The sequence below is a fragment of the Ranitomeya variabilis genome, chromosome 1 (assembly GCF_051348905.1).
Source record: "Ranitomeya variabilis isolate aRanVar5 chromosome 1, aRanVar5.hap1, whole genome shotgun sequence".
Classification (NCBI taxonomy): domain Eukaryota; kingdom Metazoa; phylum Chordata; class Amphibia; order Anura; family Dendrobatidae; genus Ranitomeya; species Ranitomeya variabilis.
In genome coordinates this window covers 901,133,682-901,150,613 of record NC_135232.1, presented here as the reverse complement: position 1 = coordinate 901,150,613, position 16,932 = coordinate 901,133,682, and the positions used below count along the sequence as shown (strand labels likewise).

General features: G+C 42.4%; 1 protein-coding gene across 1 annotated transcript in view; it reads left to right on the top strand.

Moving 5' to 3' along the window:
* The window catches only part of ALPK1 (alpha kinase 1), a 199,950-nt gene that overhangs the window by 175,261 nt on the left and 7,757 nt on the right, over positions 1-16,932 (top strand). The window contains exons 11-13 of the mRNA XM_077278906.1: positions 3,316-3,469; positions 3,673-3,835; positions 11,084-11,264. Of these exons, the coding sequence (XP_077135021.1) occupies positions 3,316-3,469; positions 3,673-3,835; positions 11,084-11,264 (498 nt within the window). The remainder of the gene's footprint in view (positions 1-3,315; positions 3,470-3,672; positions 3,836-11,083; positions 11,265-16,932) is intronic.

Below are 16,932 nucleotides of genomic sequence, written 5' to 3'. Positions count from 1 at the left end.
AAATAAATAAATACAGCTTTATTGAACATATATGCAGGAAACAAAACACACTAAAAACATTTAAAACAACAGAGGGATAACCAATACCCCCATGTTAACAAAAAGCCTGTAATAAGGCAAAAAACCGCACCTCCCACTACAGGGTATAATTCACATGTCAGTAATACAATAATACCTAAATGGCACAAGTATATATAATTGCAACCTGGCTAGTCTCAAAAGATAATCCTGTTAAGCACTATGAGTAGACAATACTATTAATGCCACAAGAGACGTATTGACATGCAGGGCAAATACATGCCCGTGTAAGGCGTGAAGGACAAAATCACAGGTATGGTACAAACTAATATAAACCAATATAAACTAATATACCGGTAGGTATACTGACCCATAAACACCTGGCATGCAACACAACGCCTGAAATAGAAAAAGGCCAAAGACTGTCATGTCCCCGGAGTGCCTATAAGAAGCAGGGTCAGGCCAGGTGGCTACGACATGTCTGCCCTGTAAGAGAAAGAGGTGCGGACAGAGGCACAGAGGGTGCCTCTGTCCGCACCTCTTTCTCTTACAGGGCAGACATGTCGTAGCCACCTGGCCTGACCCTGCTTCTTATAGGCACTCCGGGGACATGACAGTCTTTGGCCTTTTTCTATTTCAGGCGTTGTGTTGCATGCCAGGTGTTTATGGGTCAGTATACCTACCGGTATATTAGTTTATATTGGTTTATATTAGTTTGTACCATACCTGTGATTTTGTCCTTCACGCCTTACACGGGCATGTATTTGCCCTGCATGTCAATACGTCTCTTGTGGCATTAATAGTATTGTCTACTCATAGTGCTTAACAGGATTATCTTTTGAGACTAGCCAGGTTGCAATTATATATACTTGTGCCATTTAGGTATTATTGTATTACTGACATGTGAATTATACCCTGTAGTGGGAGGTGCGGTTTTTTGCCTTATTACAGGCTTTTTGTTAACATGGGGGTATTGGTTATCCCTCTGTTGTTTTAAATGTTTTTAGTGTGTTTTGTTTCCTGCATATATGTTCAATAAAGCTGTATTTATTTATTTATACTAGTGGTGACTCCCATTTATAAGGCCTACCTTTTTTCTCTCAATATATACATGGCTTTTCTCAGGCCTTGGTTAGAGTCCCAGTGACCGTGGTGCCCCCAATTGTTTATGTTTGGCCGCTCTCTGCTCCTGATCTCAGTGCAGAGCTGTGTGTGATTATACCTGACACATCTGCAGGTTCTTCTCAGGTTGAGCTTCCATTTCACAGGCAGACAGGGCTGTAATATTTGTACAATACAGCAGAGCCCAGAGAGCTACAAAAAATGTGTTTGCAAGAAGACAAATTTAATTTGTGCTGTTCTGTGTTAGTCACTTGTCTCACTGGTAACTTCCCCTTCATGTAAAATAAGCTCTGGAGGCAGATTCTGAATGGTCAAGGATATAAATGAGATCAAGCTCCAAATTCCAGACTTTATTGAAATTCATTAAATAGTGATAACATCAGAAAAATGCACTTACCAGCAAGTAGCACCTATGAAATGAATGGTGTCATTCAGAAGTACAGATCGTCCTACAAAAAGAAAGTTGTTCATGCCGGTTTTGATGAGGGGACGTGTTGGAGTCAGATGCTCCTAATTAATTAAGAGACACATGCCTCTTAAGAATCGGGTGTGTCTGAAAAGTGGTATTCGCCTCATTGTGCCTCGCCGCATGTCTTTCTCCAGTCGGTGACTGGAGTAAGACTTCTGGCGTAAGGCACTCCACAGATCGTCATGAATTAGAGCTGTGGCATCAGGACCCGTTGCACCCCCATTCTGCCCCTGCTCTGGCAATTTTGGTGAAATTGGTCAAACAATCTCTTAACAGTACAAAGAATGGGAATTCAGTAAATATTCCAATTAAATGACCCTAAAGGTACATTTACACTGGCCAACCCGTCTCTGTTAAATAACTGTCGATTGGCTATAAGCCGATCATCGGTCTTTTAATTGCCTGTTTAGATAGGCTGACCGCACTTCCATGCAGATAAAACAATATTGATACAATCATTTTGCATGCATAGAATTCCATTATTCTCGGCAGCACATGTCCTGTTTATACTGGACATATGCTTCCGATAACAATTATTTTCAAGCAAGCTTAAGTAATTTCAGCTGATAAACTGATGACAGATGATTGGTAATCTGTCTAGTCAGGCCGGATGTTGTTTCTAGGAACAGTCGGCCAGTGTAAATGCTCCCTTACTCCCTTTTCAGAGTACTGCATGGATCTCCGACAATGGCTAGACAGTACAAAGAGGAGAGACGATACAGCTCACAAGACAATGGGAGATATACTAGGAGAGGAAAAAAGTATGACTTGAGGAACACATAGATACAAAAGAAACATGGAGCGATGCTTGCCAACAAAACTGACTCATTCAAAACTGATTTTCAGTTTCCAAATTTTGTGCAACCATACCATGTGTTAAAGGGAACCTGTCAGCAGATTTAGCCGCTATAAGATGCGGCCACTGCCTTTCAGGGATTATCTATAGCATTCTGTAATGCTGTAGATAAGCCCCCGGTCCAACAGGCAAGTGAAGAAAAATATGTTATATTATACTCACCCAGGGGTGATCCTGTGCGGTCCGGGTTTGGCGCCTCCCATCTTCTTGTGACGCCGCCCTCCTACTTCATCGCTCCCTGGCATCGGTGCTCCTGTGCAGGCGCACTTATCTCCCCTGTTGAGGGCAAAGCAAACTACTGCAGTGCGCAGGCGCTGGGCCTCTCTGACCTTTCCCTGCTCACTGCAGTACTTTACTCTGCCCTCAACAGGGGAGATAAGTGCGCCTGCACAGGAGCGCGATGCCAGTGAGCAATGAAGAACGATAACATCCCACAATTTTTTGGCATTTGTAGGCTTTGTCTCAGAAACTGAAGTTTTGATCTCACCCCACAAGTGTTCTATCAGATTGAGGTGCGGGGATTGGGCAGGCCACTCCATAAGCACAATTTTGTTGAACTGGAACCAAGATTTTGCCCATTTACTGGTGTGTTTAGGGTGTTTGTCTTGTTGAAACACCCATATCAAGGGCATATCCTCTTCAGCGCGAGGCAACTTCACCTCTTCAAGTATTTTAATATATGCAAACTGGTCCATGATCCCTGGTATGTGGTATATAGGTCCAGCACCATAGTAAGAGAAGCTTGTCATGTTGGACTGCTATTATTTTGAACACTACTGTAAGTAAATAAATATTTGTCATATGCTACTCCTAATGTGACAGTTGTGCCACCCTTATGTATTATATACAGATGCCTTGCTTCTTAAGTTCTCCAAAAAATCTGGGCTTTGGACAGCCCAAGAAACAGTTGTCCATATTGGAGATGATGTGGATGTTAAAAAGAAAGGCAAGCAAAGGAAAGCTTTCTGGATCCACTTTCTACACCAGGATGAGACTCTGGGAAGGTAGGTCGCCGACCGTGCTTGGTATGTAAGTTAACATAGCTTGCTTCCAGCTGTCCCCGTGACCCAGCGTCTGGATACATTCCTTACCACCGCATCTTAGCCATCTATGCTGCTTGTTATTGTGACTGTGAATTTTCTAATATAACGAAAAACAGTTTGTCATGGAGATTTTACTTTTCTTTTTTTCTTTGTCCTTTTTTTAGGTACATTGGAAAAGCATACAAAAAACACAAGGAACTGCTGTACCATTTCTGTGATGTTGAGCGTCAGATGACAGCTCAGTACTACGTCACAGAATTCAACAAAAGATTGTATGGATTAAACATCCCCACCCAGATATTTTACGTCCCATCTGCTGTTCTTTTGGTAAGACTGCCCTAGTAACACCACATGTAATATATCACTGCCCTGACCCATGGCATTTTTTATGCTTTTTAGAAAGCCAATGATCAGGACAGCACTGTGAGATTGAAAAGGTCAATCAATATGCTGCCCATACACATGTCAGTATTGTCCCTCATGACCCAGAATCACAAGAGTTTAGTGATGGCTTTGACATACCGTAGTTTAGTTTTACTTGCTGTTTTTTTTTTGTTTTGTTTTTTACAGCTGACTAGAGGAATGGACATCTGATAATTATCTGCCTCTTCCCTTACACTGTTCTGTATACGCCTTTAATGTATAATTACACAGGATGTATTACCACATTCTAGTCTCGTGGTGTTTTTGAAGTGATTTTGTGAAATCTGCTGCAAATAATGTCCCAAACAAACACATTATTACAACCTTAGTCCTTGTTAACACAATGCTGTTTGGTACAGATTTCACTGTTTTTTTTATTTAAAGAAGAGGGCTAAACGCCAACACCTGTTGCTTGACCAAAGTTCACTAGGTATCCTAGAAATATCGCAGTGCAATACAAGTCAAAGGGGTGCATTGTGACCCCAAGGGTGCTGATACTGCAATAAGTAAAAATTCAATGAGGTTGTGAGTTGCTTATAGCGGCTGCAGCACCCTTGGGGTCGCAATGGACCCCCTTTAACTTGTATTGTGCTGCGACTACGCTACAGACTACAGTGTTGCACTACAAACAAACAGTAGGGACTCACAGCTACTGCTTTCATTGCCTAAGCAGCGTCGGACTGGAGCACCTTGGGCCCACCAGAGAAAATTGATGCCGATACAGTTGAATGCGGCCCATACTGGGGGAGCAGCACTGGCGCCAGGCCCCCATGACTTACTGCTCAATAGCAGCTGCGTGGGCTGGGAGCCCCTTGGGGAGCGGGGGCCCTGGTCTGCCGGCCCTGATAGCGGGCACTGTTAGCCTGCTATTAAAGTGAAATGAATATTCACCCCTCTCCATGCCCATGGGGGTGTAAGGAAGGGTGAATATTCTTTTCTCTTTAGCAGCGGGGACAGGCTTTAGCTGCAGCAGCCGGCTTATGCCTCCTGTCATCTGCTGCTGATTCGCTGTCACCGGGGGCCCCTAGAGCAGCAGGGGCCCTAGGCAACTGCTGGTTCTGTATGCCAGCAGGTGTCAGTGCCTGAGCCCACTGGAAAATCCTCCGGTTCTCCGGTGGGCCAGCCCAACCCTGTACCTGAGGTATCACAGGAGCGAGCATTTCTGCCATGTCCCCAACCCTCTGAGCTCAACATGAATCAAGTCAGTGATGAAGAAGCTCCAGTGGGCGCTGAGCTGATATTTTTAATTTGGCACAAGGCTTAACAAAGAATAAAAAGCAAAATAAAAACAAGTACACCAGCTAGCCCCCTCCACTTCTATGTAATTCTGCCAGTGTCCAATCCACAGTGCTGGTCAATTTACTCTGCAACTTTTCTCGTACTATGTTTCTGCTACTACAGTATCAGATTCTCTACGTGTAACTGAACAGCAGAGAACCAGCTGTATATGTGAACGCACCCGGTCTATAACCAGCTGTATATGTGAACGCACCCAGTCTATAACCAGCTGTATATGTGAGCTCACCCGGTCTGTAACCAGCTGTATATGTGAATGCACCCGGTCTATAACCAGCTGTATATGTGAGTGCACCCAGTCTATAACCAGCTGTATATGTGAACTCACCCGGTCTATAACCAGCTGTATATGTGAACTCAACCGGTCTATAACCAGCTGTATATGTGAGCGCACCAAGTCTATAACCAGCTGTATATGTGAGCGCACCCGGTCTATAACCAGCTGTATACAGGTCCTTCTCAAAAAATTAGCATATAGTGTTAAATTTCATTATTTACCATAATGTAATGATTACAATTAAACTTTCATATATTATAGATTCATTATCCACCAACTGAAATTTGTCAGGTCTTTTATTGTTTTAATACTGATGATTTTGGCATACAACTCCTGATAACCCAAAAAACCTGTCTCAATAAATTAGCATATCAAGAAAAGGTTCTCTAAATGACCTATTACCCTAATCTTCTGAATCAACTAATTAACTCTAAACACATGCAAAAGATACCTGAGGCTTTTAAAAACTCCCTGCCTGGTTCATTACTCAAAACCCCCATCATGGGTAAGACTAGCGACCTGACAGATGTCAAGAAGGCCATCATTGACACCCTCAAGCAAGAGGGTAAGACCCAGAAAGAAATTTCTCATCAAATAGGCTGTTCCCAGAGTGCTGTATCAAGGCACCTCAATGGTAAGTCTGTTGGAAGGAAACAATGTGGCAGAAAACGCTGTACAACGAGAAGAGGTGACCGGAACCTGAGGAAGCAGTGGACTGAGTCTGGTGTGGAAACATCCAGAGCCACCGTGCACAGGCGTGTGCAGGAAATGGGCTACAGGTGCCGCATTCCCCAGGTAAAGCCACTTTTGAACCATAAACAGCGGCAGAAGCGCCTGACCTGGGCTACAGAGAAGCAGCACTGGACTGTTGCTAAGTGGTCCCAAGTACTTTTTTCTGATGAAAGCAAATTTTGCATGTCATTCGGAAATCAAGGTGCCAGAGTCTGGAGGAAGACTGGGGAGAAGGAAATGCCAAAATGCCTGAAGTCCAGTGTCAAGTACCCACAGTCAGTGATGGTGTGGGGTGCCATGTCAGCTGCTGGTGTTGGTCCACTGTGTTTCATCAAGGGCAGGGTCAATGCAGCTAGCTATCAGGAGATTTTGGAGCACTTCATGCTTCCATCGGCTGAAATGTTTTATGGAGATGAAGATTTCATTTTTCAGCACGACCTGGCACCTGCTCACAGTGCCAAAACCACTGGTAAATGGTTTACTGACCATGGTATTACTGTGCTCAATTGGCCTGCCAACTCTCCTGACCTGAACCCCATAGAGAATCTGTGGGATATTGTGAAGAGAAAGTTGAGAGACGCAAGACCCAACACTCTGGATGAGCTTAAGGCCGCTATTGAAGCATCCTGGGCCTCCATAACATCTCAGCAGTGTCACAGGCTGATTGCCTCCATGCCACACCGCATTGAAGCAGTCATTTCTGCCAAAGGATTCCCGACCAAGTATTGAGTGCATAACTGAACATTATTATTTGATGGTTTTTTTGTTTGGTATTAAAAAACACTTTTATTTGATTGGTCGGGTGAAATATGCTAATTTATTGAGACAGGTTTTTTGGGTTATCAGGAGTTGTATGCCAAAATCATCAGTATTAAAACAATAAAAGACCTGACAAATTTCAGTTGGTGGATAATGAATCTATAGTATATGAAAGTTTAATTGTAATCATTATATTATGGTAAATAATGAAATTTAACACTATATGCTAATTTTTTGAGAAGGACCTGTATGTGAGCGCACCCGGTCTATAACCAGCTGTATATGTGAACTCACCCGGTCTATAACCAGCTGTATGTGTGAACTCACCCGGTCTATAACCAGCTGTATATGTGAGCGCACCCGGTCTATAACCAGCTGTATATGTGAACGCACCCAGTCTATAACCAGCTGTATATGTGAGCGCACCCGGTCTATAACCAGCTGTATATGTGAGCGCACCCGGTCTATAACCAGCTGTATATGTGAGCACACCCAGTCTATAACCAGCTGTATATGTGAACTCACCCGGTCTATAACCAGCTGTATATGTGAACTCAACCGGTCTATAACCAGCTGTATATGTGAATGCACCCAGTCTATAACCAGCTGTATATGTGAGCACACCCAGTCTATAACCAGCTGTATATGTGAACACACCCAGTCTATAACCAGCTGTATATGTGAACTCATCCGGTCTATAACCAGCTGTATATGTGAACTCACCCGGTCTATAACCAGCTGTATATGTGAACTCAACCGGTCTATAACCAGCTGTATATGTGAACGCACCCAGTCTATAACCAGCTGTATATGTGAACGCACCCCGTCTATAACCAGCTGTGTATGTGAACTCAACCGGTCTATAACCAGCTGTATATGTGAACGCACCCAGTCTATAACCAGCTGTATATGTGAACTCAACCGGTCTATAACCAGCTGTATATGTGAACTCAACCGGTCTATAACCAGCTGTATATGTGAACGCACCCCGTCTATAACCAACTGTATATGTGAGCTCATCCGGTCTATAACCAGCTGTATATGTGAACGCACCCGTTCTATAACCAGCTGTATATGTGAACGCACCCTGTCTATACCCAGCTGTATATGTGAACGCACCCAGTCTATACCCAGCTGAATATGTGAACGCACCCAGTCTATAACCAGCTGTATATGTGAACGCACCCAGTCTATAACCAGCTGTATATGTGAACGCACCCAGTCTATAACCAGCTGTATATGTGAACTCAACCGGTCTATAACCAGCTGTATATGTGAACGCACCCCGTCTATAACCAGCTGTATATGTGAACTCATCCGGTCTATAACCAGCTGTATATGTGAACGCACCCCGTCTATAACCAGCTGTATATGTGAACTCATCCGGTCTATAACCAGCTGTATATGTGAACGCACCCAGTCTATAACCAGCTGTATATGTGAGCTCACCCGGTCTGTAACCAGCTGTGTATGTGAATGCACCCGGTCTATAACCAGCTGTATATGTGAGTGCACCCAGTCTATAACCAGCTGTATATGTGAACTCACCCGGTCTATAACCAGCTGTATATGTGAACTCAACCGGTCTATAACCAGCTGTATATGTGAGCGCACCCAGTCTATAACCAGCTGTATATGTGAGCGCACCCGGTCTATAACCAGCTGTATATGTGAGCGCACCCGGTCTATAACCAGCTGTATATGTGAACTCACCCGGTCTATAACCAGCTGTATGTGTGAACTCACCCGGTCTATAACCAGCTGTATATGTGAGCGCACCCGGTCTATAACCAGCTGTATATGTGAACGCACCCAGTCTATAACCAGCTGTATATGTGAGCGCACCCGGTCTATAACCAGCTGTATATGTGAGCGCACCCGGTCTATAACCAGCTGTATATGTGAACTCATCCGGTCTATAACCAGCTGTATATGTGAACGCACCCCGTCTATAACCAGCTGTATATGTGAACTCATCCGGTCTATAACCAGCTGTATATGTGAACGCACCCAGTCTATAACCAGCTGTATATGTGAGCTCACCCGGTCTGTAACCAGCTGTGTATGTGAATGCACCCGGTCTATAACCAGCTGTATATGTGAGTGCACCCAGTCTATAACCAGCTGTATATGTGAACTCACCCGGTCTATAACCAGCTGTATATGTGAACTCAACCGGTCTATAACCAGCTGTATATGTGAGCGCACCCAGTCTATAACCAGCTGTATATGTGAGCGCACCCGGTCTATAACCAGCTGTATATGTGAGCGCACCCGGTCTATAACCAGCTGTATATGTGAACTCACCCGGTCTATAACCAGCTGTATGTGTGAACTCACCCGGTCTATAACCAGCTGTATATGTGAGCGCACCCGGTCTATAACCAGCTGTATATGTGAACGCACCCAGTCTATAACCAGCTGTATATGTGAGCGCACCCGGTCTATAACCAGCTGTATATGTGAGCGCACCCGGTCTATAACCAGCTGTATATGTGAACTCACCCGGTCTATAACCAGCTGTATATGTGAACTCAACCGGTCTATAACCAGCTGTATATGTGAACGCACCCAGTCTATAACCAGCTGTATATGTGAACTCAACCGGTCTATAACCAGCTGTATATGTGAACGCACCCAGTCTATAACCAGCTGTATATGTGAGCACACCCAGTCTATAACCAGCTGTATATGTGAACACACCCAGTCTATAACCAGCTGTATATGTGAACTCATCCGGTCTATAACCAGCTGTATATGTGAACTCACCCGGTCTATAACCAGCTGTATATGTGAACTCAACCGGTCTATAACCAGCTGTATATGTGAACACACCCAGTCTATAACCAGCTGTGTATGTGAACGCACCCCGTCTATAACCAGCTGTGTATGTGAACTCAACCGGTCTATAACCAGCTGTATATGTGAACTCAACCGGTCTATAACCAGCTGTATATGTGAACGCACCCAGTCTATAACCAGCTGTATATGTTAACTCAACCGGTCTATAACCAGCTGTATATGTGAACTCAACCGGTCTATAACCAGCTGTATATGTGAACGCACCCCGTCTATAACCATCTGTATATGTGAACTCATCCGGTCTATAACCAGCTGTATATGTGAACGCACCCTGTCTATACCCAGCTGTATATGTGAACGCACCCAGTCTATACCCAGCTGTATATGTGAACGCACCCAGTCTATAACCAGCTGTATATGTGAACTCAACCGGTCTATAACCAGCTGTATATGTGAACGCACCCCGTCTATAACCAGCTGTATATGTGAACTCATCCGGTCTATAACCAGCTGTATATGTGAACGCACCCCGTCTATAACCAGCTGTATATGTGAATTAATCCGGTCTATAACCAGCTGTATATGTGAACGCACCCAGTCTATAACCAGCTGTATATGTGAACGCACCCTGTCTATACCCAGCTGTATATGTGAACGCACCCAGTCTATAACCAGCTGTATATGTGAACGCACCCGGTCTATAACCAGCTGTATATGTGAACTCAACCGGTCTGTAACCAGCTGTATATGTGAACGCACCCAGTCTATAACCAGCTGTATATGTGAACGCACCCGGTCTATAACCAGCTGTATATGTGAACGCACCCCGTCTATAACCAGCTGTATATGTGAACTCATCCGGTCTATAACCAGCTGTATATGTGAACGCACCCGGTCTATAACCAGCTGTATATGTGAACTCAACCGGTCTGTAACCAGCTGTATATGTGAACGCACCCAGTCTATAACCAGCTGTATATGTGAACGCACCCGGTCTATAACCAGCTGTATATGTGAACGCACCCCGTCTATAACCAGCTGTATATGTGAACTCATCCGGTCTGTAACCAGCTGTATATGTGAACGCACCCAGTCTATAACCAGCTGTATATGTGAACGCACCCTGTCTATACCCAGCTGTATATGTGAACGCACCCAGTCTATAACCAGCTGTATATGTGAACGCACCTAGTCTATAACCAGCTGTATATGTGAACGCACCCAGTCTATAACCAGTTTCAGAACATATGTACTAGTAAAGATTATCTTTAATTTCTCTGATTCAGATCATGGAAGGAAGAAGCATAAAAGAATGTGTGAGTGTGGAGCCTTATATTCTTGGCGATTTTGTAAAACTTACGAATAACACTAAAATTGTGAAAACCGAGTATGAAGCCACCAAGTACGGTTTGGCCTTTGGACATTTTGCCTATGAATATTTCTCTGATATAGTGGTGGATTTACAGGGTAAGATTTTACATACATCACCCATAGCGTTAGAAAATATATACTGGTACATCATATGGATATTTACATGAATTTCTGCTTAATTATGTAGGATATATTCTATTCAGACATCTGTTATTATGGTTATCTGTAAAATCAGTTTTCAGTGAAGATTTACCCATTAGATAGGAGATGACAGTTGGTGCTTTTAATGTTCTTTAGATGGAGGAGCTAACAGCAGAGAGACATTCTGCAGGTTCTCCTGAAACCTCACTTATAGTTCTCCATAGAACTTTATGAGCACCAACTGTCATCTCCTATCTAATGGGAAAATCTGTATGCAGTAAACACCGATTTTACCAGTGAACTGAGAATATTGAGAATGAATGATTAGTCTAGGAGGAGAAAGAAGTGGATTTCTTTTAAATAAAAAAATAAAAAAAATTCTTATTTTCACACATACTATTGTTTAATTATGAAAAAGAAAAATGTTGATTATTCTGTAAATATGTTCCTATGGGTATTTATAATGACTTCTATATTTGATGCTGTACAATAAATTATAGTAATGACAGCAGTACAGTATGGGGTTTAGTTATAATATATTCTATGTGATTTGTTTTGATTCAATTACTTCACCCTAATTCTTCTTCATATGTGATTGGATACAGCATTTAGTTCCAATCATTTACAATTAGGGAAGTTTTACTGCCTAAGGCCATGTTCACACTTTGCGTTTTTGCTGTGGTTTTTTTTTTTGTATGCCAAGTTTAAGCTGCACTTAAGATTTTGCTTAGTTTTTGCCGAGTTTTTTGCTTTGGTATGTTTGTTTCTTGTGCATGCTGATAAGGTTTAGTGCATAGAAAAAAATTCTGATACAACTTCATCAGATTTTGGCACCAAAATGCAGCAAAACTTGATACCTGCATTTTTGTATTAGTTTTTGCAGTGTTTTTGCATTACCATATGTTTTCTTTGTGTGAAAAATGCTGAAAAAAAACACTGAAACAAGTGACATGCTGCATTTTGCAGAAAACAAGCTTACATGACAAAACAATCAGGAAAAAAAGCCAAGGTGTGTGCATGAGATTTCTGAAATCTCATTGACTTTGCTGGTACTGTGAAACGCAGCTGACACTGCATAAAAAAAGCTGGAAAAAAACCCTGCAAAAATGCACTGTGTGAACGTAGCCCTAGGCAATGTTCACACATGACCTTTGTGCTGTGTTTTTTATGCAAATTAAAAGCTTCTTTTTACAGTACCATCAAAAGCTCTGAGATTTCAGAAATCTCATGCAGGCATTTGTTTTTTTTTTCCTGACTGAACTTGAGACTGCAGCATGTTTGAAATCTGCAATATGTCCCTTCTTTCAGCTTTTTTCACGCATAGAAAACAATAAGATATTGAAAAAATGCTGCAAAAGACGCAATAATATTTTTGTAGCTTTTTTGGTGAATAAAACAAATTTAACAACATGTACTGTAGACAAAGCACAGATATAATCCGTACCCAAAAACGGTGAGAAATAACTTGTTGAACATGCTGAGAAATGGGCCTTTTGAACTTAACATTTTTACTTCCAAGAGAACAGGTTTTAGCTGCAGAAAAAAAAAACAACAAACACACTGCGTGTGAATATAGCCTTACAGTTGCAAGCTTCAGCTATAGCACCATTAAGTCCACAGCACTTTACAGACATTATCAGCATTGTCCCCATTGGGGCTCACAATCTAGATTCCCTATCAGTATGTTTTTGGAGTGTGGGAGGAACCTTGAAAAACCCATGCAAACATTTGGGAGAACAATCAGCAATTGGCAAAGCTTTCCCTTGCCTCTTCTCTCTGCCACTAAGCCTGTCCCCGGGACGGACTGCATCCTCCGATCCCTCAGTGTCCTCAATGCCCAGAATTTCTGTTTCTCGTGGGGGTATTCTCTGCCTTTTTGCCCTGGTCCTAAGAATAGCGGCCCACACAATCATCTGCCACATGTTGGATTACTTGCTCCCGTTCTGCTTAGCCTTCTTCCTCAGTGCTATAGCCCCAGTCACTCTGCGTGGGCTAGCTCTGCTGCTGCTGTACTTTCTTCTGTGCTCTGGCCCCCTGGATGCTGGATGCTAGATGCTGGGCCCACTCTTCTTGCAACGTTATGTGGCACGGTGTTGCCCTGTGCTGTCTAGCCTAGTGCGCTACACGGGTGCCCCGGCCCCAACTACCTAAAACCGGGAAGACCTCCCTAACTTATCCCACCGTGCCCCTCCTACGTTAACGATTTCCTATCTTAACGATCTCTAAGCTATAAGGCTAACCCTGCAATGCCCCCATCTAGTGGCCAATTTGAGGTACTACTCCCCTTAGCACTATTCCTTCAACTGATGACCGGCCTGGGGTACTAACTTTCCCTAACATGCAATGAATGTGTAAAACATCTTAACAATCAGACTTATCTATACACAGAGTAATACACTTTATGTGTAGCAATACTCGTATACACTACTGGTAATACACTGAACTGTGTAGCAGTACCATAGTGTATATATATGTCAATTATATGTAAACAAATTACATTTGGCAAAACATAAATACATTCTATCAATTCCTCTACATACTTTCAAGTAACTTTTCAGAATAATCTGTTGAATCTGTCCTCTATATATACGTGAGTAATAATGCTTTTTCTGCCCCTCATTATATCCTGCATTTCCACCAGTTTTTGCCTTTGCAAGCTCTATCCCTTATCTGCAATCCACTCTAGGCTGGTGGTATGAAACTAGCTGTTATGAGGTCTCCCAAACCCAGCACTATAAAAACGGATGGATTCCTACTCATCATTCTTTTTTATACATGTAGAGAGAAGCATGAACAGGTTTGGAGGACATTTTACAGTTGTGCTTAGCAGTGTAGATTAGATTCCAGTTCTGGGGTGAAGTAAAACACTGATCAGAAACTCAACACAATCTTTCTGTCTCTTTCTCTGCCTGTTCGTCACTCTGCTCTTCATACCTCCTCCCTTCTCCCATCTCCTAAGAGCAAAAAAGGCTGTATAACATGACACCAGAGTAAGTGCAGTCCATCTTGTCTGAGCAATACTGAGTTGAGCAGTGTTTCAGAGTGGACGATGAGTTCAAGTGGCAGGTGGAAGCAGTAGTGAGTGAGAAGGAAGCAGATTTGTTTGGTAACATACAGTGGCATGTAAATGTTTGGGCACCCCTGGTCAAAATTAGTTATTGTGAACAGTTAAGCAAGTTGAAGATGAAATAATCTCTAAATGGCCTAAAATTAAAGATGACATATTTCCTTTGTATTTCAGAAAACAAACAAACAAAAAAAAAAAAAACAAAAAAAAAAAAAAAATATATATATATATATATATATACACTCACCGGCCACTTTATTAGGTACACCATGCTAATAACGGGTTGGACCCCCTTTTGCCTTCAGAACTGCCTCAATTCTTCGTGGCATAGATTCAACAAGGTGCTGGAAGCATTCCTCAGAGATTTTGGTCCATATTGACATGATGGCATCACACAGTTGCCGCAGATTTGTCGGCTGCACATCCCAAAGATGCTCCATACAAGGCAGGATGGATCCATGCTTTCATGTTGTTTACGCCAAATTCTGACCCTACCATCCGAATGTCGCAGCAGAAATCGAGACTCATCAGACCAAGCAACGTTTTTCCAATCTTCTACTGTCCAATTTCGATGAGCTTGTACAAATTGTAGCCTCAGTTTCCTGTTCTTAGCTGAAAGGAGTGGTACCCGGTGTGGTCTTCTGCTGCTGTAGCCCATCTGCCTCAAAGTTCGACGCACTGTGCGTTCAGAGATGCTCTTAGGCCTACCTTGGTTGTAACGGGTGGCGATTTGAGTCACTGTTGCCTTTCTATCAGCTCGAACCAGTCTGCCCATTCTCCTCTGACCTCTGGCATCAACAAGGCATTTCCGCCCACAGAACTGCCGCTCACTGGATTTTTTTTCTTTTTCGGACCATTCTCTGTAAACCCTAGAGATGGTTGTGCGTGAAAATCCCAGTAGATCAGCAGTTTCTGAAATACTCAGACCAGCCCTTCTGGCACCAACAACCATGCCACGTTCAAAGGCACTCAAATCACCTTTCTTCCCCATACTGATGCTCGGTTTGAACTGCAGGAGATTGTCTTGACCATGTCTACATGCCTAAATGCACTGAGTTGCCGCCATGTGATTGGCTGATTAGAAATTAAGTGTTAACAAGAAGTTGGACAGGTGTACCTAATAAAGTGGCCGGTGAGTGTATATATATATATATATATATATATATATATATATATATATATATATATTCATTCATCATTTACATTTTAAAAAGTTACAAAAAGGAAAATAGGTGGATGCAAATGTTTGGGCACCTTGAATGGTTAGTACCAAGTAGCACCCAATTTTGAAAATATCACAGCTTGTAAATGCATTTTGTAGCCACACAAGTATTGCAATTCTTGAGGGCTTTTCACCCAGTCTTCCTTGGAAAATTCTTCCAATTCCGTCAGATTCCTGGGTTGTCTTGCATCACTGCTATTTTGAGGTCTACCCACAGATTTTCAATGATGTTCAGATCAGGGGACTGTGAGGGCCATTGTAGAACCTTCAACTTGCGCCTTTTGAGGTAGTCTATTGTGGATTTTGACATGTGTTTATGATCATTATCCATTTGTAGAAGCCATCCTTTTTTCAACTTCAGCTGTTTTACAGATGATGTTATGTTTACATCAAGAATTTGTTGATATTTCATTGAATCCATTCTTCCCTCTACCCAAAGCATGATTGATCCACCCCCATGCTTAACGTTTTTTTTTCTTCACACATACTTTTGATCATTGTGGCCAAAGAGTTCTATCTTAACCTCATCATTCCACAGGACTTGTTTCTGAAATGCATCATACTGTAGTTTAGCTGTTCTTTGCATACTTTTGCAGAATATTATGGTGAGAACGCAGGAGAGGTTTTCTGATAACTCTTCCATGAAGGCCATATTTGTGCAGGTGTCTCTGAACAGTAATCACAACGCCAGAGTCTGCTAAATCTTCCTGAAGGTCTTTTGTTGTCAAGCGAGAGTTCTGATTTGCCTCTCTAATAATCCTAAGAGCAGCTCTCGGTGAAATTTTGCTTGGTCTTCTAGACCTTCTGTTGACCTGACCTCAACTGTTCCCGTTAACTGCCATTTCTTAATTACATTTTAAACTGAAGAAAGGTCAATTTGAAAACACTTTGCTATCTTCTTATAGCCTTCTCCTGCTTTGTGGGCCTCCACCATATTTAGGCAGCTGCTTAGAAGAAACTATGGGTTCTGTTTTTTGGCACTAGGTTAGAGGCTGGGTTTTCATAATGCCGGGAAATTTGCATCACCTGACCTTTCTTATCATGATAGTGAACAAGCCATAACCCTATCAGGCTATTTAAGGTTTGAAACTGAGCATACAAATCACCACAGATGCCTAAACTTTTGCATTGGCCCATCTTCCTTTTGTAATTTTTAAAATGTAGAAAATTAGGTTTATTTTGTTACCTAAAATACAAAGGAAATGTGTAATATTCAACTTTGGGCCTTTTAGAGATCATTTCATCTTCAACTTGCTTAACTGTGCAAATAACAGTAATTTTGACAAGGGGTGCCCAAACTTTTACATGCCACTGTACAGTACAGACCAAAAGTT